The 20,607-nt window shown below is 46.4% G+C and overlaps 1 protein-coding gene across 2 annotated transcripts in view; it reads left to right on the top strand.

The window, feature by feature from the left end:
• The window catches only part of LOC118010779 (E3 ubiquitin-protein ligase RNF4), a 214,019-nt gene that overhangs the window by 28,663 nt on the left and 164,749 nt on the right, over positions 1-20,607 (top strand). The window contains exons 5-8 of one of the 2 annotated variants that reach the window (XM_035005446.1): positions 1,659-1,668; positions 2,081-2,240; positions 2,847-2,895; positions 3,441-5,706. The exons of the other annotated variant lie outside the window; for it this stretch is intronic. Coding sequence (XP_034861337.1) covers positions 1,659-1,668; positions 2,081-2,240; positions 2,847-2,895; positions 3,441-3,590 — 369 coding nt within the window. The 3' untranslated portion in view covers positions 3,591-5,706. Of the gene's footprint in view, positions 1-1,658; positions 1,669-2,080; positions 2,241-2,846; positions 2,896-3,440; positions 5,707-20,607 lie in introns of those variants that run through there. 2 annotated transcript variants of the gene reach the window in all.

Genomic DNA, 20,607 nt, shown 5'->3' with positions numbered 1-20,607 from the left:
GTGTGGGTTATGTTCTCATCTGCACAATGAAGATCTTTATGTTTAGGCCTTCTTCCTTCCCGGGATGGCCGTTTGCATCTGTCAGGGTTCAGGTTGGAAAACTGAATCCACCCTAGTTCTAAAGCATAAATGCATTTTAATACATGGGAAGAGCTGCTTCTTGGTATTGAAAAGGCTAAAGGAGCAGGTCTTTAAGAATAACTCTAGACATCTCAGCCTTTACCCACCATGGAAGCTGTTACCTCTGCCCCAAGCAGAAGGGCAGGAGGTGGGAGCCACCATCTGCGCTGATCTCTTTGGGTTCAAGGAAACACGACCACAGCTCCTTGCCAGGGAGGAGGGGCCCAGGCTGAGGACATTGCGGCCTCTGCCATGATGCCAGCTGTGTCTGCCGCCACCACCACCTGCAGCAGCTGAAACTGGCCTCTGAGTGTCTCACTGGGGGGAACTTCTTTTTTTCTTTTTAAGATTTTATTTATTTATTTGAGAGAGGGAGAGAGCATGAGAGGGGGGAGGGTCAGAGGGAGAAGCAGACTTCCCTGGTGAGCAGGGAGCCCGATGCAGAGCTTGATCCTAGGACCCCGAGATCATGACCTGAGCCAAAGGCAGTCGCCCAACCACTGAGCCACCCAGGCACCCCTCACTGGGGGGAGCTTCCTAATTCATGTTCAGAACCCTTGCCACGAGGGAATTGGGCTGGAGGGAGCTTCCGGTTTCTGCAGGGCAGGCTGGCATGCCCTCCACTGTGGGCATTAGCCAAGAAGGGGTGGGCAGCAGGCCTTTGAACAACAGTCGGGAGCACTTTCCTGAAGTTGATGGCCTGTGATGAGCAAGAGGGAAAGGGTGTGCTCCTGGTGCTAGGGTAGGCAGACAGGTTTACGAGCTCAGAGGGGATTGAAGAGATGGGGTATGAAACTACTGTAGCAAAAATAGTCCTAGTGTAAGTTTGAATAATCAGATGTGGCCTTGTCAAGTTCTCAGTACCTTTTTCCTAGGCCCAGAGAACACGGAATTGGATTGATCTCAGTCCTTGGTGTGCCACTCATGAGCCGCTGCATGTCCTACTTTGTTTAATTACTTAATTGTTCCCAATAATAAACACTGTAAACCCTCCTCCCAGTAAGGCTCTGCCTTTGGCATAGCCTGCATGGCATACAAGATTCTTACTCTTATCCTTGGCCCCATCGGACAAGGAGAGCATATGGAGCTAATCCTGGGCTCCGTGTCCCTAGTGCCCTGTGACACTTGTTGTCTTGCTTGGTCCTTGCCAACAGTATGGTGAGCTGTGGGCATTGGTGCCTCTGTTCTCCAGAAGAGAAGTTGACAGCTCCCAGAGGGTAAGTAACTTCCCCAGGTCACAAGGCCAGCAGCTCCCAGACTCACTCAGCACCTGGTGGACAAGGGCAGTGTGTCAGCTGCCGGGAGGCAGAGGCGCCTGGGATGGGCCTTACTGGAGAGGAGAGGTGTACAGATCTCCTGTCGGTGCTGGCTGGGGCAAGTCCTCTCCCTGCACTTGTCCAATCCTGGTCCCCTGAGGATTTTGCATTTGAAACAAGAAATGCTTCAATTTTATCATTTTAGATAAGTTTTTTAAAATATAGAGTATATTATGTCATACTGATTGTGTCTTTCTCTTTTGTTTTCCTCCTTTTTAAAAGATTGTTGACGGTGAGTGGTTTCCTCTTTCATTGGGTTTGGATACAGAATGGACGTGGGTGGGGGGTACAGCGCTGAAGTCCTTGCCAGGCCCGTGGGTGTGAGACTGCTGGGTGGGAAGAAGCCTGCAGTCAGTGCTCTGAGCTTGTTGAGGAGACTGCACTGCTAGTGCTGAACTACGGTCCCATTGGAGTTTGGAGAATGCTTGCCATCTTAGGCTTTAGACGGCCCCCCAGCTCAGACACATGCTCATGGCAGGGGTGGGGCTCCTGGGAAGACCAGAGGGTGGCCTCTGCGTAGCTGGGTGGGGCTGGGTGGTGGTGGCTGTGCCTCTCGGGTCTGGGACTGGCCTTTCCCAGGCTGGAAGGAGGTGGTGAGGTGATAGGGCTGGGGACCCTGCCCTGAGCATGGACTCCCATCTTAGAAAGGAGGCGGCCAAGGAGGAACGCGAGGCGGCCACGTCAGGACCACGCCGATAGCTGTGTGGTGAGCAGTGATGACGAGGAGCTATCCAGGGACAGAGACGTGTATGTGACCACCCATACCCCCCGAAACACCAGGGAGGAGGCAGCCACGGGACTCAGGTACCAGCACTCCCACCGCCCTGCTGGCCACATGGGACCCCTTGTCCCCCAGAGTAGGGATCCTCTGCCCACCCCCTTCCATTTCTCAGGGGTAGGGTACTGGAAATACTGGACCTTTCCACAAGTTCTGTGAGCCCATGGCTTGAGAAGGTCCTGTCAGAGCAGCCACCCAGCAGGTGGGTGCAGGTGGGCCTGGATTCAGAGCCAGCTCAGCCGTTCCCAGCGGGACAAGACTGTGCCTGCACTGGCAGGGTGGGTGTGACTAGCCCTGGGCGGGTGGCACACACTCCACCACCTGCCATGCAGAGCAGATCCTGTGGCTCTCCGTGATCTGCAGCAGGAATGCTTGGAGGTGCTAGGCATAGCTCCTGGCCCAGACAGGGAGGCAGAGAGCACAGGCTGCGGGTTTGGGAGGACAGGGCACCTCCAGTTGTCTGCACTTCGGTTCCCCTCTTGCCTCCCTGTTGCACCCCCTTGGGGCCGCTGGCCTTTCTCTAAGTTTCCCGGTGCCTATGCTAAGGGGTACGGGCTGCTTCTATGAAGCCACTTAGAGTAATTGAAAGTTGGAGTTTGCTGAGGAATTGACATGAAGCACTGTGATTTTAGGCCCTCTGGTACTGTCAGTTGTCCGATCTGCATGGACGGGTATTCTGAGGTAAGCAACCTTAGCTGTGTCTTCCTTGCTTCTGGTTTCCACATGGCCTCAGTGAAAGAATGAGATGAGAGAGAGGGTCTTCTCTGTCGGTGGGATCTGAAACCTCCCTTCCGCAGTCAGGCCTGGCTGGCCCATGTTTCTTCTTGGGCCCTGCAGCCTTCACCTCTGGCCCCTGTGTTCCTTGGGCTTCCACGTGAAGTGTGTCCATCCCGTGCGTTCCCCGTTCCAGCCTCAGCAGAAGCTCCTAGTGCTTCCTGTGGCCCCTGGGCCATCCGGCACTGCCCCAGACCTCCATAGGCCTATGGGTTCAGGCGTCTGGGGTCCCTCCAACCCTCTTGGGCTGCTGCTGCCAGGAGAGTGGCTCTTGCCTCTGCTCGTGGCTTCAGAGACCCCGCTTGCCTGACCCTCGGAGCAGGTAGGTATCCAGCTCTCCAGACCTGCCCAGCCCTTCCTCCCCTGTCTCAGCAGAAGTGAGGTTCTCTGGGGACTGCTCTTGATCTGGGACCAGGGCAAACATGAAGGCTGTTCCGTCTTATGTTTCCTAGATTGTACAGAATGGACGTCTCATTGTTTCTACAGAATGTGGCCACGTCTTTTGTAGCCAATGCCTCCGTGACTCCCTCAAGAATGCTAACACTTGCCCAACTTGCAGGAAAAAGATCAACCACAAACGATACCACCCCATTTATATATGAAGTGTGGAGAGCTGCTCAGGAGAGGTGGACGAACAGACAGACAGCCTGGCTGGGTTCTCCACACAGCCTTTCATGGGTTCTCTGCCTCAATTTCCTGAGCTCAAAAAGACTATATTTCAAAAACCAACATCTGATATGTAAACTGCTCTTTTGTTTCCAACCCCCTTAGGCCCTTTCGTTACCCCCAGGTTACAGCTGTGGAGCTGGGGCCAGGGCCGCCCAGGCCGGGGACTTCATCTCTCCTCCTCTGGGTGGTCTGGTTCCAGGGTAGGAGAGAGGGAGTTAGGCACATTGGAACTGAGAATCGTGGTTCTAGCCTCTTTCTGGAACCTGCATGTTTGCCAAGAAATTTTTCCCCATTTGGAAAGTTTGCCCCAGCTTCCTCCTGGCAGTGTCATCAAGGGGCTGGCCCCGGTCAGAGAGCACGCAGGTCCGCCCAGCTCTCCCGGGCGAGCGACATCGACCCAGGCATCTGTCTGCCACAGTGACCAAGCAAAACAAGGTCCATCCGGCCCAAGGATCCCAGGTGTGAGCACGGCCCTGGAAAGACAACCACCGGACTTTTTCTTCCCTCGAGAGTCAGAGGTACTCGTGATCCCACCTGCACCTTAGCATCGATGTGCAGGGATTTCTGCAGATCAAGAGAATCTCTACAGGGCAATTCCCAGGTTCCTAAGAACGAAATGTGCAATAAAGCCTGTTCTTTGCCTCCTTTTCAGCAGCCCAGGAGATGTAGCACTCTCAGTGTCCCCTCAGGGGCCTCATGTTGCCTGTGGAGCAGTGCCTGTCCCACCCCGTCCTATTCACCACCTGTTCTCAGGAACTTAACCCATGTCCCAGAGTTTTTCACCTGGCACAGGCCCTGCGAGCTCTAGAGGGCAGATATGTGGTCGGGTACCCTCTCTCTTTTCTGATAAAATTTATCCTGTTTGCCACATGCCCTCTAGCCCTCAGTTCCTACTGCCTGATGTCTACTCAAGCATCAGTACTGGGAGGTAGTGGCAGTACCTGCAGCCTTACCAGCCACCCATGTCCACGCTCTTGTCCAAGTCCTGGCTTCCCGGAGTTTCAGAGTTTGGCCCACCTGCCATTAGCGGGGCTCTTTGGCTTTCACCCACACCCCCACACCACTGACATTCACTTTAGAAGCTGCTCCTCTGGCCTTTCAGGCTTTGATCCTTTGGGCTTTTGACTGCTCCATAGGTTTGGTTGGCAAAGTATGGTTGGCCTCTCCTCCCCAAGGCAGCCAGATAACAAACGCTCTGCTTAACTTTCTGGGTGTGAGCCTCTTGGTCCTCGAGGAGGAACGGGGTGGCCTGAGCTGCCCTTCACAGCACAGGGCCTGGGGCAGCTAGTGGGGGAGAGGCCTTGCCGTGTCAACTTGCCTCCGCCTCAGCACCCCTCTTTCTCAGAGGGCTTTAAGCCAAACCAACAGCCTCTCCGTGTGAAACATCTTCAAGGTGGAAACGGGGCCTCCTCTGGCTTTGCTAGCAATAACTGACCTTCAGTTTACCCTTCTGAAGGAGCAGGGACTCGGCACAGAATTCACTTTAAACGGGGCTGAAGGAGTGTCCCTCCTCTATGTGAAAAGAAATTTGTTTTATTCTTCATTCTGACTTTTTAACTGTTTGGCTCAGTTCCAGTTAATTTGGATGAAAATAATAATTTTCTACTTGGAGTTGAGGAGGGCAGGACGTCAGTTCTCATCGGCACGATGCTTGGTATGTCTGCCCTCTATTTGGACATCATTGCCATTAAGTTCCTTCTGGGCTTCGTGGAAATTCTTTTGTTATGTTCCAGCAGTACCCAGACTTCCGAAACCCAAGATGACCATGCATCCAAAATCTCCTTTTAAGTGTTGTGCTTAAGGACAAATGGTTGATCATAAAGGTGGTATTCCTTCATACTAAATTAAATTGGGAAAAAAATGTTTAGTTTCTACTATTTAGAAACTGCAAAATAGGAAAACGATAAGAAAAAATCATTTTCCTTTCTTCATTGTACATAGTTCAAATCTTTCTTTGTTACATTTAAACTATATCCATGTACATCAGTCTGTTTCGGACTCCTCTGCTAGTGTTACAGATGGAAATAAAACCATTAATTTGAAACCAGATTTCTTTCGTGTATTCATTTGCTCTCTGGGATGGATTTTCTCCCCTTTTGCTCAAGATGTGTGATTCCTGTCTGCCTCCAGTTTAGCATATTTTGTCAGAGTGTGCAGGAAATCTGCTTGTCTGGCTACTGATCCAGAAACCAGCAGGTGAGAGAGGTCATTATTGGAGGGGTACCACGAGTCTAGGCCCTGGGATCCTTCAGCAGAATCTTTACCTTGGCCCTAAGTGAGGCTGGTTGTGGGACTGTCTGACCAGTGCCGGCTCAGGAGAGGGCCTCTGAGCAGCCTGGACTCAGATGGACCTGGGATTCTGACAGCGTGGTGCACCCCTGCCTCAGCCACCCAGACGTGGTCGCCTTCCACTCTGGGGCGGGGCGCAGGGGGGCATGGTATGCTGGTCAGTGTCCTGGGTGATTAGTGCCAGGAAAGCCGGAAAGAGGGAGTCGGTTTGGGATTCCCAGGCAGTTGGTGCTGGCAGAGCTTTCCTTCCGCCATGCCTGTCGAGTGGCCCCAGAGATGGAAAAGGTGAATGTGCTGGCCGCCTAGAGCGCAGAGGCCCTACTTTCAGTTGGAAACAAGTTAGATCAGAGGAAAATGCAGTTATTCAAACACTGTTTAATTTTCATGCCCTGGTATTGCACTTGGCTCTGGTGGGTATTGAGAAACCCATGTATATCGCTGCCCTCCTGGGGTGTACATTCCTTGAGGGCAACTGTCCCGTGTGTCGTCGTCTCCCACCGCCGCCAAGCCAGTGAAAAGTCAAAATGCAAACGTCAGTTACAGGGGTCCTGGGAGAGCAAAGAGGGGATGGTAAGCTGCAGTCCTTAAGGTTTGAAAGTACTCTAGGGAAAGAAGAGGTAATTTACGTTAATGTCCCTTGATTTTTTCCCCCCCAATGTACGACCATCCTTGCATTTCTTGGATAAATCCACCTTGTTCATGATGTTTTCTTTCTATATATTACTTACTTTGTTTTGCCAATATTGGGGGGTTTTTTTGAAATCCATGTTTGTATATAGTTACAGTGACCTATGATTTTCTTACTCTTTGCCAGGTTTTGGTTTCACTTAGGCTAGTTCCCTACAAAGAGACTAGAGTTTTCTCTATGTCCTGATTTTGGTTTATTACCTTGATTGAAATGGAACTCATAAATAAGATCTCTGAACTGTTGCTTTCATTGAAGAAAGATTTTAAAATACTGATTTGAGGGGTGCCTGGGTGGCTCAGTTGTTGAGTGCCTGCCTTCAGGTCAGGTCATGGTCCGAGGGTCCTGGGATCGAGCCCTGCGTCCAGCTCCCTGCTTGGCTGGAAACCTGCTTCTCCCTCTCCCACTCCCCTTGCTTATGTTCCCTCTCTCACTATGTCTCTCTGTGTCAAATAAATAAAATCTTTAAAAAATAATAAATACTGATTTGATATTTTTCAAATGTTTGAGAATACACATTTTTGTCAGTTTTGTTAAGTTGCCAGTTTCTGGGAATTCATTTCATCTCTACAAGATTATGAGCAAAAAGTTGTTCATGATCTCTTAAAAGCTAATCTCTAGCATCTTTTTATCATTAGTATTTATGCCTTTTTTATTAGAGATTTGTCAGTTTTATGTTCTGTATATGTTAATTCCACATCCAAATCCTTTTTGGGTCTAATTCTGAAGTCTTATTGCTGGCTCTCTCTAATGACTTCTTTGTGTGTTTTGTGAGCAACTTCCTCCCTTATTTTGAGCCCATGTAACTTGGTACACAATCTGAAAATTCGGGGCGCCTGGGTGGCTCAGTCATTAAGCGTCTGCCTTCAGCTCAGGTCATGATCACAGGGTCCTGGGATCGAGCCCTGCATCGGGCTCCCAGCTCCGCGGGAAGCCTACTTCCCCTCTCACACTCCCCCTGCTGGTGTTCCCTCTCTCGCTGTCTTTCTGTCAAATAAACAAACAAAATCTTAAAAAAAAAAAAAAAAACCTGAAAATTCTTTGAGAACTGGAATGAAGGTGGGTGTTCCTCCAGAAAATATTTGCCTTTGCTTTTATGAGGTACTTAAGGTTGTTAACCAACATAAGGCCATTATATTTATCACTTATGCCACAAACATAGCACACAAAAAAAGCACACTTCACTGAATTACCTAAAAAAGTATAGTTCAGTGCACCTGGGTGGCTCAGTCTTTAAGCGTCTGCCTTCAGCTCAGGTCATGATCCCGGGGTTCTGGGATCGAGCCCCACATCGGGCTCCATGCTCAGCAGGAAGCCTGCTTCTCCCTCTGCCTGCTGCTGCCCCTGCTTGTACATTCGCTTGCTCGCTCACTCGCTCTCTGACAAATCTTTAAAAAAAAAGTATAGCTCAATGAATTACCATAAGTCAAATGCCCATGAAACAACCAACCATGACAAGAAACAGGATGTTGTTGATGCTTTAGAAGCCCCTACTTGTCCTTCCTCCCAGTCAAAACACTGCCTTCTCTCCCAAGGCAGTCGCTATACTGATTTTTATGGAGATCACTCCTTTGACTATAATTACACTTACCAAAACATGCAACCTTAATCACATAATTTTGTTTTACTTGTTTTTTGAACTTCCAAATAGATTAAAGATAAATGTATTGGGGTTGGGAGCATCTGTTGCTCAGTGTTATATTTGTGAGATTCATTCATGTGTATTTATTAATTTGCTTGCTGTGTAGTATTTCATGAGATGAATATGCTTTAGTTTATCCATTCTTTAAGCCATTTAAGTATTTTGGCTATTAATAGCCCAGAGTGAACATTCTGTATGTCTTTTTTGGTTTTGCTCCCATACCTGTTGGGCATATACTTAAGTGTGAAATTACTATGTTATAGGATATGAACATTCAGGAAAACTCATAAGTGAAAATTAACACGTTTGAACAACTGGTGGGTCAAAGAAGAAATCACAAAGGAAATTAGAAAATACTTTGAGAAGAATGGAAATGAAAACAAAACTTCAGGGATCAGTGAAAGCAGTGCTCAGGGAATATTTTAGCTATAAATATATACATTAAAGCAGAAGATCAAATCAATAGCCTAATTGTATGTCTTAAGGAACTAGGAAAAGAAGAGCAAACTAAACCCAAAGCTGGCAGAAGGAAGGCAATAGTAATATCTTAATAGAAGATTAAGCCAGAGATAAATGAAACGGACGATAGAAAACAAAACAAGGGACACCAGAAGTTGTTTCTTTGAGATCAACAAAATTGACAAGTGTTTAGCTAGACTAAGAAAAAAGATTTAAATTAATAAAATTAACAATGAAAGGATATTACTGAACTTTATAGAGATAGGGAGGATTATAGAAGACTACTAAGAACACCTGTATGCCAACAAATTGGATAACTTAGATGAAGTGGATAAATTCCTAGAAATACAAAGTAACAAAACTTGACTCCAAGTAGAAAATAAGAGGAAACCTATGAAAAGTGAAATTGAAGAAGTATTCAAAACACCAACAAAGAAAAGCCCAAGACCAGATGGTTTCACTGGTAAATTCTACCAAACACATAAAAAAGAATACTGCTTTTTGGATTCTTCAAAATTCAAGAGGAGAGCACACTTCCTAACTCATTCTATGAGGTCAGTATCATCCTGATACCAAAGCCACTACAGGAAAAGAAAATTGCAAAGTAATCTCTCGTGAATATAGATGTAAAAAATCTTCCAGATGCCTAACAGACTGAATTTAGCAGCATACTAAAAGCATTACACACCATAACCAAGTGGGTATTTCCCCTGGAATGCAAGAGTGGCTCAACCTATGGAAATCAATGCAATTACTACATTAATAGACTGTAGGAAGGAAAAAGTAACACATCATCACCTCAACTGATGGCAGAAAAAGTTTCCCAGCACCCTTTCATGATAAAAACACTCAACAAACCAGGAACAGAAAAAAAGTACCTCAACATAACAAAGGCCGTATGTGAAAACCTCGCAGCAAAGATGCTCAATGATAAGACAGAGCTTTTCCTTTAAGATCAGGAACAAGACAAGGATGCTTTATTTCATCACTTCTATCCAGCATAGTACTGGAAGTTCTAGCTAAAGCAGTTAGGCAAGAAAGAAAAGGCATACACATTGGAAATGAACAAGGAAAAGTACCTGCAGATGGCACAACAGAAAACTAAAGAACCCACAATACATATCAACAACTGTTAGAGCTTATAAATGAATTCACCAAATTTCAGGATACAAATTCACAAATCAGTGAATACACCGGTCAATTAACAATCTGAAAAGGAAATTAAAACAATTCCATTTTCATAGCATCAAAAGGAATAAAATCCTTATGAATAAATGTAACCAAGTAGGTATAAAATTTGTACACTGAAACGTGGTTGAAAGATACCACTACAAAACCTTGCTGAAAGAAATGAACCTAAGTAGAAAACATTGTATGCTCATGGGTTGGGAGGCTTAATATTGTTAAGATGGCAATACTATCCAAAACAATATACAGAATCAGTGCAATCCCTCTCAAAGCCCAATGGCAATTTTTATAGAAATGGAAAAATCCATCCTAAAATTTGTACGAAATCTCAAGGGACCCAGGATAGCTAAAATAATCTTGAAAAAACAAAGTTGGCCATATATATAATGGAAGATTACTAAGCCATCAGAAAGGATGAATACCCAACTTTTACATCAACATGGATGGGACTGGAGGAGATTATGCTAAGTGAAATAAGTCAAGCAGAGAAAGTCAATTATCATATGGTTTCACTTATTTGTGGAACATAAGGAATAGCATGGAGGACACTAGGAGAAGGAAGGGGAAAATGAAGGGGGAGAATTGGAGGGAGAGATGAACCATGAGAGACTATGGACTCTGAGAAACAAACAGGATTTTAGAGGGGAGGGGGGTGGGGGGATGGGTCAGCCGGGTGCTGGGGATTAAGGAGGGCACGTACTGTATGGAGCACTGGGTGTTATATGAAAACAATGAATCATGGATCACTACATCAAAAACTAATGATGTATGGTGACTAACATAATAAAAAAAAAAGAAAAAACAAAGTTGGAAGACTTCCCAGTTTGAAAACATAGAAAGGTACAGGAACTAAACAGTATGGTGCTGGCATAAGGATAAATATATAGATAAATAGAATAAGATTGAAAGCCCTCACCTCTATGGTCAAATGATTGTCAACAAGGGTTTCAAGACTGTTCAATGGAGAAAGGTCTCTCCAACAAATGATGCTTGGAGAATTGGATATTCACATGCATAAACATGAAGTTGGGTCTTTAAACCATATACAAAAATTAACACAACATGGATCAAAGATGTAAATTTAAGAGCTAAAATTATAAAATTCTTAGAAGGGGGTGCCTGGCTGGCCCAGTCGGTGCAGCATGTGACTCTTGATCTTGGGATCGTGAGTTCAAGCCCCATGTTGGGCCTATAGCTTACTTAAAAAAAAAAATCTTAGAAGAAAACAGACAAGTTGAAAACAACTTGTACAATGTGTGTACTTGAAGAGGATTCAAGTGGTAAATTTTGCATTATATTTTTCTTGGGCTTAACAATGATTCCTTGAATATGACACCAAAAATTCAGGCAACAAAAGAAAAAAATAAATACATTTGACTTCATTAAAAAATTAAAAACTTTAGTGAAAAGACAACCCACAGAATGGGAGAAAATATTTGCCTGTCATCTGCTTGCAATATCTGCTAAGACACTAATAATCAGAATATTTTCAATGTTGTTACAACTCAACAAGAACAAAAAATGAGACAACCCAATTTAGAAACTGGCAAAGTATTGCAATAGATACTTCTCCAAAGAAGATATACAAATGGCAAATAAGCACATGAAAGGAACTGATCATTAGTCACCAGTGAAATGTAAAAACCACAAAGATCTACCATCTCACACCCATTAGAATGGCTGTTATCAAAAAACACAGTAACTATTGGCAAGGATGTGTAGAAATTGGAGCCCTTGTGTATAACTGGTAAATACATAAAATGGCCAAGCTTCTCTGGAAAAGTTTGATGGTTCCTCAGGAAGTTAAATACAGAATTACCATATGATCCAGCAACTTTACTCCTAGATAGATACCTGAGAGAATTGAAAGCAGGGACTCAAATGGATACTTGTACATCCATGTTCATAGCAACATTATTCACCACAGTCAAAAGGTGTAAACAATCCAAATGTCCATCAACAGATGAATGGGTAAAGAAAGGGTGGCATATCCATACAAGGGAATCTTATTCATCCTTAAAAAGAAAATTCTGATACATAAAACATGGATGAAACTTGATAACAATATGCTGAGCAAGATAGTAAAAAAAGTACAAATATTGTATGTCTCCACTTATATGAGGTTCCTAGAGTAGGCAAATTCATAGAAATTAGAATAGAGGTTCCCAGGGGCTGGTGGTAGCATGAAAGGGGAGGTATTGTTTAATGGGTACAGAGTTTCTGTTTGGGAGGATGAAACTTTATGGAAGTGGACAGTGGTGATGATTGTACATTATAAATGTAGCTAAGGCCATTGAATTGTACACTTGAAAGGATTAAAATGGTAATTTTTGTATTATATTTTGTCAATTTTTAAATGAGAAAAAGTAGTGTAAAATAAGGTTATATCTCTATATAGATAGAAAATTCCATATATATGGAATTTCATATTTGTGTGTGTGTGTGTGTGTGTATCGATATATTCCATTTATTGTGGTCTTTATTCTCTTTTCATTCCCATCTGGAATAATTTTCCTTCTGCCCAATGAACTTTCTTTAGTATTTCTTTTAGTGAACTCCTGCTAGAAATAATTTCTATCTTTGTTAATCTGAAAATGCCATTATTTTACTTTCATTCTTGCATGATATATTTTTTTCTGAGTAAAAAACTCTAAGTTGCTGTCTCATATGGTTGCTGTGAGCCGCATGTGGCTGTTGAGCACCTGGCGTGTGGTGAATCCAAATGCGGAGTGACTGGAAGTTAATACGCACACGGGATTCTCAAGAGTTAGTATGAAAGAGTATAAAATATTTTGTTAATAGTTTTAAAACTGATTACATGTTTAGCTCATGATATTTTGAATATATTGGATTAGATAAAACAAGATTTTTTAAAAATTGTAAGTTGGCAGGGTTTTTTGATGTGTGTGTGCGTTCGTGTGTGTGTGTGTGTGTGTGTGTGTGTGTGTGACAACGTCATTCCATTGTCTTCCAGCTTCATTTCTGCTGTGGCTAACTGTCACATGTGTTTGAAGAGAAGTGAATATTTTCTCTGGCTAACATTTTGCTTTGTCTTTGTTTTCAGCAGTTTGATAATGATGTGCTTAGGTGTGGTTTTGCTGGTATTTATCCTGCTTGGGACTCACAGGGACTCTTGAAACTGGATGGTTGTCTGGTATCAGCTTTGGAGAGTGCTCTGCTTCTGTGGCATTTTCTCTTGCCTTTTGGGACTCCAATTACACATTGTTAGACCTTCAACTGCATCTGATCAATTTCTTAAGTCTTTTTTTCTGTTTTATCAATTGTTTTTTTTTTTCTCTGTGTGTTAGTTAGGATGTTTTATATTGAATTATCTTCCAATTCATTAGTCCTCTAATCTGTGTCTAATCTGCTGTTCATCTACTAAATTCCTAATTTCAGTTATTTTATCTTTTAGTTTTAGCTAATATTCTTACAGATTTCAATTCCCAGGGCGCCTGGGTGGCTCAGTCGTTAAGCATCTGCCTTCATCAGGTCATGATCCCAGGGTCCTGGGATTGAGCCCCACATCGGGCTCCCTGCTCCGCGGGAAGCCTGCTTCTCCCCTCTCCCACTGCCCCTGCTCTCGCTATCTCTCTCTGTCAAATAAATAAATAAAATCTTAAAAAAAAATATTTCAATTCCCAGGTGAAATTCTCCATTATTTCATCTGTTTTTACACCTTTCTATTTTCTTGAGCATGTTAATTGTAACTGTAGTCTTTGCCTACTTGGAACTCCAGTATGTGACTCACCCACAAGTTTGTTTTTATAGTTGTTTGTCTTTTTATTTTCAGTCAAAAGGCCCTGTGCCTTGACACACCAAGAGATTTTTAACTGAAAGCTGAACTTGTGCACAAGGAATGGTAGTGGCTACAGATGCCTTCCTCTGCTGGGTAAACAGAGCAGGTGCCGATCACCTTAGCCCGATGGCACGTTAAGCTGTATTAAGGCCATGTTGTACTTCGTTGTGCTCTGTCTACTGGTGGTTCACTTCCCACTGTTAGGATGCCATTGAGAGCTTCCCAGTGGGTACCAGGGTACCGCTCTCTGCTTAGTCCTGACCTATAATCCTTGTCTTCTCAGCCTGGTGAAATTGCCAAAACTTCTCTGCTTCCCAGGGTCTTTGTTCAGAAGCTTTGTCTCTTAGCTTCTTGCCTGTAGAGTGTGAGAATTTGTCAGTGACTTGAGAGGAAAACTGTCAGGTTCGGTGATTTACTCATCCCATCTCGATGGAATTGTAGCCCCAAGTCAGTTTTATCTCTTCACCCCAGAAGACTCCCTGATAGTATCCTCTTTTCAGACAAAGCCTTGCTTCTTAGCCCAGTGTCCTTAGAACTGGAAAGCAGGGAAAACTGGACCCTCAGTTCTGTGTGTTCAGTAGCACTTCAATTTCTTAAACATCTGTGTTTTTCTTATATTTTGTGTATGTACATATATATACATATATATTCTAGTTAAAACAAGAATCAGGCATGCATCATGATGACTCCACATTGTTCCTATATCAGGTAGTGACTGGTATATGTTCAATCAAACCTGCCATTTATCCAATCTTCTACCTCAATTTCAGACGTCAAATAATTTCAAATGTCAGGTGCTATTTTTCCTCACAGGCTTCCATTGTCCTGTTCTAATTTGGGATGGTTCTTTTTTTTTTTCTCTCACCCCTACTAGGAAGTCATCCCACCTCCTCCACTGAACTTGTAATTCTTTCTTCTCTCCTATTTTCCATCTGTCTTTTTCTACTTTCTGGATAATCTTAACTTTATCTTGCAACCCTACGATTGTCTTTTACAATTTCAGTTGTATTTTTAATTTCCAAGCCCTTCTCCATCACTGTCAAGACTGGGTGACCTTTGAGGTCACATGTCAGTTATAAGAGGGAAGAGAGATACTTAACAGTCTCAGGTGTATGTGAGAAATAGACCCATGGGCACACCGTATTTTATGGTGCTTCGCTTTATTGAGCTGCTGGGTAAACATATATGTTGTGCTGTTTACAAATTAATGGTCTGCAGCAAACCTGTGTCAAGCCAGTCTGTTGGCACCATTTTTTCAACATTTGCTCAGTTTGTGTCTCTGTCACATTTTGGTAATTCAATATTTCAAACTTTTTCATTATTGTATTTGTTACAGTGATCTGTGATCAGTGATTACAAATCACTGAAAGCTCAGATGATAACATTTTTTAGCAATAAAGGGTTTTTTAGTTAAGGTATGTGCATTTTGTTGTATACAGAACACTATTGCACACCTAACAGACAATGGGGTTGTGCAAACACAACTCTTACATGTGCTGGGAAACCAGAAATTTATGTGACTGCCATTATTAGGGTATTCTGCAATTGTCTGGACCAAACCCCCAGGTACGCTTATACTAGTGCTTCAGGGTTTGTCGTTACTATGTTACAGTCTGCTTACCTGGAAAAATACAGTTTGAATGTCCAAAATTGTTGTCGGACTACGCAATTCTACATTATATGTAATTTTCTTTCAGAATTTCTTTTGGAATTTTCCATGCTCCACTATCTAAATAGAATTGAATGTTGTTACTGCTAAGACATTTAGTGAGATGCATTTCCCTGCTTTTTTTTAATGTGGTTTCCTTTTTTTCTTTATGTTTTAGACTGTTTTGTTTATATCTGGTTTTCCACAATTAGTCACCATCTTTGGGTGGACTCTGAACACTCAAATCCTTATTTCTGTTAAATTGTACTATTTCTTTCAAAAGTTATTTTTTTAAAAGATTTTTATTTATTTGTCAGAGAGAGCAAGAGAGAGAGCACAAGCAAGGGGGAGCATCAGGTAGAGGGAAAAGCAGGTTCCCCGCTAAGCAAGGAGCCCGATGCAGGACTCGATCCCAGGACCCTGGGATCATGACCTGAGCAGAAGGCAGACGCTCAACCGACTGAGCCACCCAGGTGTCCCCAAAATTTATTTCTCTCCACTTTTTTCCTTAGAACTCTTAGAAAGTTGTTGGATCTCCTGATTTGAACGTCTAAGTCTCATTTCTCTATGATTTTGTGTCTTTTTCTGTTACACTTTCTGGATAATTTCCTGAACTTTATCTTGCAACCCTTCTGCTGAATTTGACAATTTTGGCTATATTTTTAGTTTTGGGGACTCCTTTCTTAAACATCTTTCAGGCTATTAGCAGCTTTTTGAAATTTTTTTCATTACTTCCATTAACGCTTTCTTTGCCTGCCCCCCTTGCCACACATTTCTTGTATCTGGCCTTGAGCCATTCATTCATTCATTCATTCATTCATTCATTCATTCATTTATTATTTATTTATGATGATTTTATTTATTTATTTGACAGAGACACAGCGAGAGAGGGAACACAAGCAGGGGGAGTGAGAGAGGGAGAAGCAGGCATCCCGCCGAGCAGGGAGCCCAGTGCGGGGCTTGATCCCAGGACCCTGGGATCATGACCCGAGCCAAAGGCAGACGCCTAATGACTGAGCCACCCAGGCGCCCTGAGCCGTTTCTTAAATGACTGGTGATCCTTGACTATTCCTCATGTTTACAAGTGACATGTAAAAGCTGATTAGGAGATCCACATGGGTAGAGCTTACTGACCTACAAGCTTCAATTTTGGGTGAGCATCAAGAACTGCCTAATTCTTTGGGCCCCCAAACAATAGTATGTTCATATCCATTCTCACATTGTAAGTTTCTGCAGAGAATTCCCTGTCCCCTGCTTGGGTTCAAAAGCTTGCTGCTGTGGTTCTGCTTGGGGCAAGGAATGGCCTGAGCACAGGGTGTCCAACCGTTCTTTCTGCAGACTTAATAAAGCCAGAAATTAGGAAAGGCTTTCTAGGTAATGATTCATTATGATGTAATGTTTACTGGTAATGAATTGTGAGATAATTAACTTATCTAACTTTTCATTAAAAGTTGTCCTGTGTTTTTAGTACATATTCATAGCTTGGTCAACAATATTTACTGCATTATGGAAGTAATAAAACTTTACTTTTACAAAAAAATGTCCAACATATGCTGCCTTTCCCCGCAAATCAGTTCTAAGAGACTTCCAGGGTCATGAGTGCTCTGAGGGGCCATCTCCAAGCCTAAATCTCTCCAGGGTCACTGCCCACACCTCCCTGTGACCACTCATGCTCCTGCTGGACTGAGCTGCTCTTACTTCTACAAATAAACAAGACCCTTTCTGACTTTTACATCCTACATTCTCCCTTGTGATGGTTAATTTCATGTGTCAACCTAACTGGGCTATAGGGTGTTCAGACATCTGGTCAAATATGATTCTGGATGAGATTAACATTTGGATCAGTAAACTGAGTAAAGCGATTGCCCTCTTCAATGTCAACGGGACTCATCCAATCAGTTGAAGTCCTGAATAGAACAAAAGGGCCTGAATAGAAGGGAAAAAAGATGGAACTCCTGCTGCCCAAGTACCTCTGAGCTGGATCATTGGTTTTTTCCTACCTTGGGACTCAAACTGAAACATCAACTTTTCCTGGGTCTCCAACCTCCTGGCTTTTGCACTAGAGTGACACCATTGGCCCTCTTGGTTCTCAGGCCTTTGGACTTGAACAGGGTCTCCAGCTTGCTGCCTGCAGATTTCAGGACTTGCCATCCTCCATCATTGTGTGATCCAATTCCTTATAATAAATCTCAGTCTCTCTCTCTCTCTCTCTCTTACACACACACACACACACACACACACACACACACATGCGCGCGCGCGCGCGCGTTCTATTTCTCCGGAGGATGCAAATACATCCCTCAAGGGGGTGAAAATGGATTCTTAGGGTGAGAAACAAATTTTAAATATTACAATGGTTTTGGCCCTCCAAAGCTCAGCCATACCAGACAAAATCTTTTGTCTTAGTATTTAATTTTTGTCCCTTAATTTCTTATGGGGGAGCTAATGAAACTTCATCACTCGTTTGCCAGAAGCACCCTCTCCATTCCCTACAAGGTGGTCACGAGTGTCCTGGACTTGCTCCCCTGACCTCCATTGTCCACACAACAGCCATAGTTCTCTCAAAAATATACATCCTACCCTGATACTCTGTTCAGAACCTTCCATAGCTCCCAGCTTCATTTAAAATAAAACCTGCAGCTTCTGCCATTTTCACTTGCTCTAGCCACAGTGGCTTTTGTAGTTTCCTGGGACATGTGGAGCTTTTCTGTGCTGCAGAGTCTTGCATTGCTGAAAGTCCTTTGTTCTGTGAATGACTGGCTCTGGCTTAGTTCACTTCCTCACAGAAGCTTCCTCTGTCCCAGGTCCTCAGATGAACTCCCAATTGTGTCCCCCTGTGCCCAGCCAGAACCCAAAAGTCATACCAGAGCCACACCTGAGTTGGAATCTGGGCCCCACATCTATCAGGATGACTTTGGGCAAATCCCTTAACATCTATGAACTTCAGTTTCTCATCCATAATATAGGACTAATGGTGCCTATCTCAAGAGTGGTTATGTGAATTAGATGAGATGATATAGCAGCAGGCAGAGTGGCTGGTACATAATTACTTGATAAATGGTGATTATTATGTCACCCATTCATCCAGCAAATACTAGATTGGTATGTGCCCAGCCCTTGCTTAGCAGGAGCTGGGATTTAGAGATGCATGAGGAGGGCACTCCCATGCCCTCCCAGTCCCCTAAGACTTCTCTGGGGTTACTGGTGAATACCAGGACAAGGGAAAGCATAGGTGCTGTGGGAGAAGGGAGTGTCTGGGATGACCCAGCCCCTGTGGGGTGGGAAGCAGCCCAAGACTTTGCCTACCTGGGGGAGTGCCAAAGAAGGAGTGCCAGGCAGGCGCCCCCCACCCACTCTCTCAACCACTATCTGCAGGGCAGGGTCATCCAAAACCCTCTGGGAGGGGTGAGGGGACTTTATTTGCTGACAAGTAGAGTTCCTGAAGGCCTTTAAGCAGAGATTGATTTGATCATAGCTCATTCTGGTTTTGTCATGAAGAATGGGTCAGAGGATGAGAAGGCTGTGGCTGCAGCTGCGGCGAAGGTGAGGCTCGGCAATGAGCTATGGACAGGCCCACAGCTAACGGTATCTCGGCCCTGTAACCACCCACAGAACCAGAGGGGAAAAGATGTCTTTGCTGTCTCGAGGACTGTGATAGGAGGGACGCTCGGGAACGCAGGGCTTCGGCAAGGGACCCCTTTTGTCCTAAGGGCAGAACTGTACCTGGGACTGGCTGATGATGGGCAAGGCGGCCCAGGGAGGAGAGGTCCAGGCGGAGAGCTCAGATTTCTGACCCGAGCGTCTGAAGCCCCGCGGGGCAGAGAGCACGGGAAGGCCCGGGAGGGTCTGACCCGGTGCACAGCCCGTGAGGTGGGTAAACGCGAGGTCGTGAGAAATGTCGGGACCATACGGGATCCGGGTCGCAAGGCACCAGGAGCGCCGGGCGGCGGCTAAACGCGGGTGCAGGGAGAGGGCGGGCTCGGGAAGGGCGCCCGCAGGCCCAGGGCTTCTAGGCTAACCGACAGGTGTGCGGGGCCCTGGCGCTGTCACGACTGCTCTGCGCAGGCTGTTCCATCGCCCAGGGCGGACCCCGGCCCGATGGCGGCTGTCTCTCGGGGCAGGAGCCCCGCGCCCCGCCAGGCCCGGCGCCCTCCGGAACCCCACCCAAGCCCACGAGGCAGGTTGTTCTTGTGCCCAGCGAGTCACCTGGACTCGAGCTAGGGGACCGGCCCAAGGTCACAGCCTGCAAGTGGAGGAGGCGCCCTCGAACCCAGAGCCCGACCAAGGTCACCGGGCCACTCCCGGCGGGCTCGAGCCCGGCTGCCGGCCCGGTGCATCCCGGGGGCCGGGCCGGCGCATCCCGGGGGCCGGACCGGCCTGCGGCACTCAGGGGGCGGGGGGCGGGCCGCAGGGCGCCGGGGCGTGTGCGTGCCTGTCAATGAGGCGGAACTCCTCGCCTCCAGTCCTGTAGTTCGTCCACTGCGGGCGACGGAGCCTCGCGCCGTCCTGGCCCTTCCACCCAACTACAACTCCCAGAAGGCTGAGCGACGCGGGCGTGGCCGGGCGGTGCGGAGAGCGCCGGTGTCGTCACCGACTCAGCCCGCTCCCCCCCGCCCACTCCGGCCCGGCCTCTCGCGGCGCCCGGGCGATCGGCTGCGCGCGGCCTGACGGGAATCGTGGTCATCCCGCCGTGTGCTTCAGCGGGGACGCGGGCGCATGGACTCCGACTCCCGGCGTGCCCTGCGCGCCGGCCCTCGTTAACGGCGGGAGGGGGTGGGCGAGGCAGAGGGGGAGCGGCGTTCGGGAGGGCGGAGTAAGGCGGGGGGGGAGGGCGCCCACACCCCTCCCCCTCCCCGCCGCTCCTTCCCCCTCCCCCGACGTAAACTGGGATCCCTTTCCCCTTGTGTCCGCCATATTGGACTCTAACTCTGGTCAGCGGCGGCGCCGGGCCCGGTGGACTCGCCGTTCCTCCCGCCCAGCGGCCTCCCCGCAGCTCCCGCCCGCCCGGCCCTCCCCGCCCGGAGGCGACCCCGCGCAGCGCCCCCCGCCCTCGGCCGGCCGCAGCGCCCCGCCGCCGCCTCAGCCTCCCCGCCTTCCCCGCCCTCCGCCGCCGCCCGCGGCCCCGCGCCCGCTCCGCGCCCTCTCCCCGCCCGCCCGCCATGAGCCCGGCCGACGCCAAGCGCGGGGCCAAGCGCCGGAAGAACAAGCGGGGCGGCGGCGGCAGCTCGGGCGGGGGCAAC

This window comes from Mirounga leonina, unplaced genomic scaffold (genome assembly GCF_011800145.1).
Source record: "Mirounga leonina isolate KUSES-001 unplaced genomic scaffold, KU_Mleo_1.0 Mir_129, whole genome shotgun sequence".
Classification (NCBI taxonomy): domain Eukaryota; kingdom Metazoa; phylum Chordata; class Mammalia; order Carnivora; family Phocidae; genus Mirounga; species Mirounga leonina.
Note: the sequence above shows the minus strand (reverse complement) of the source record. Positions and strands in the feature narration are given on the sequence as shown.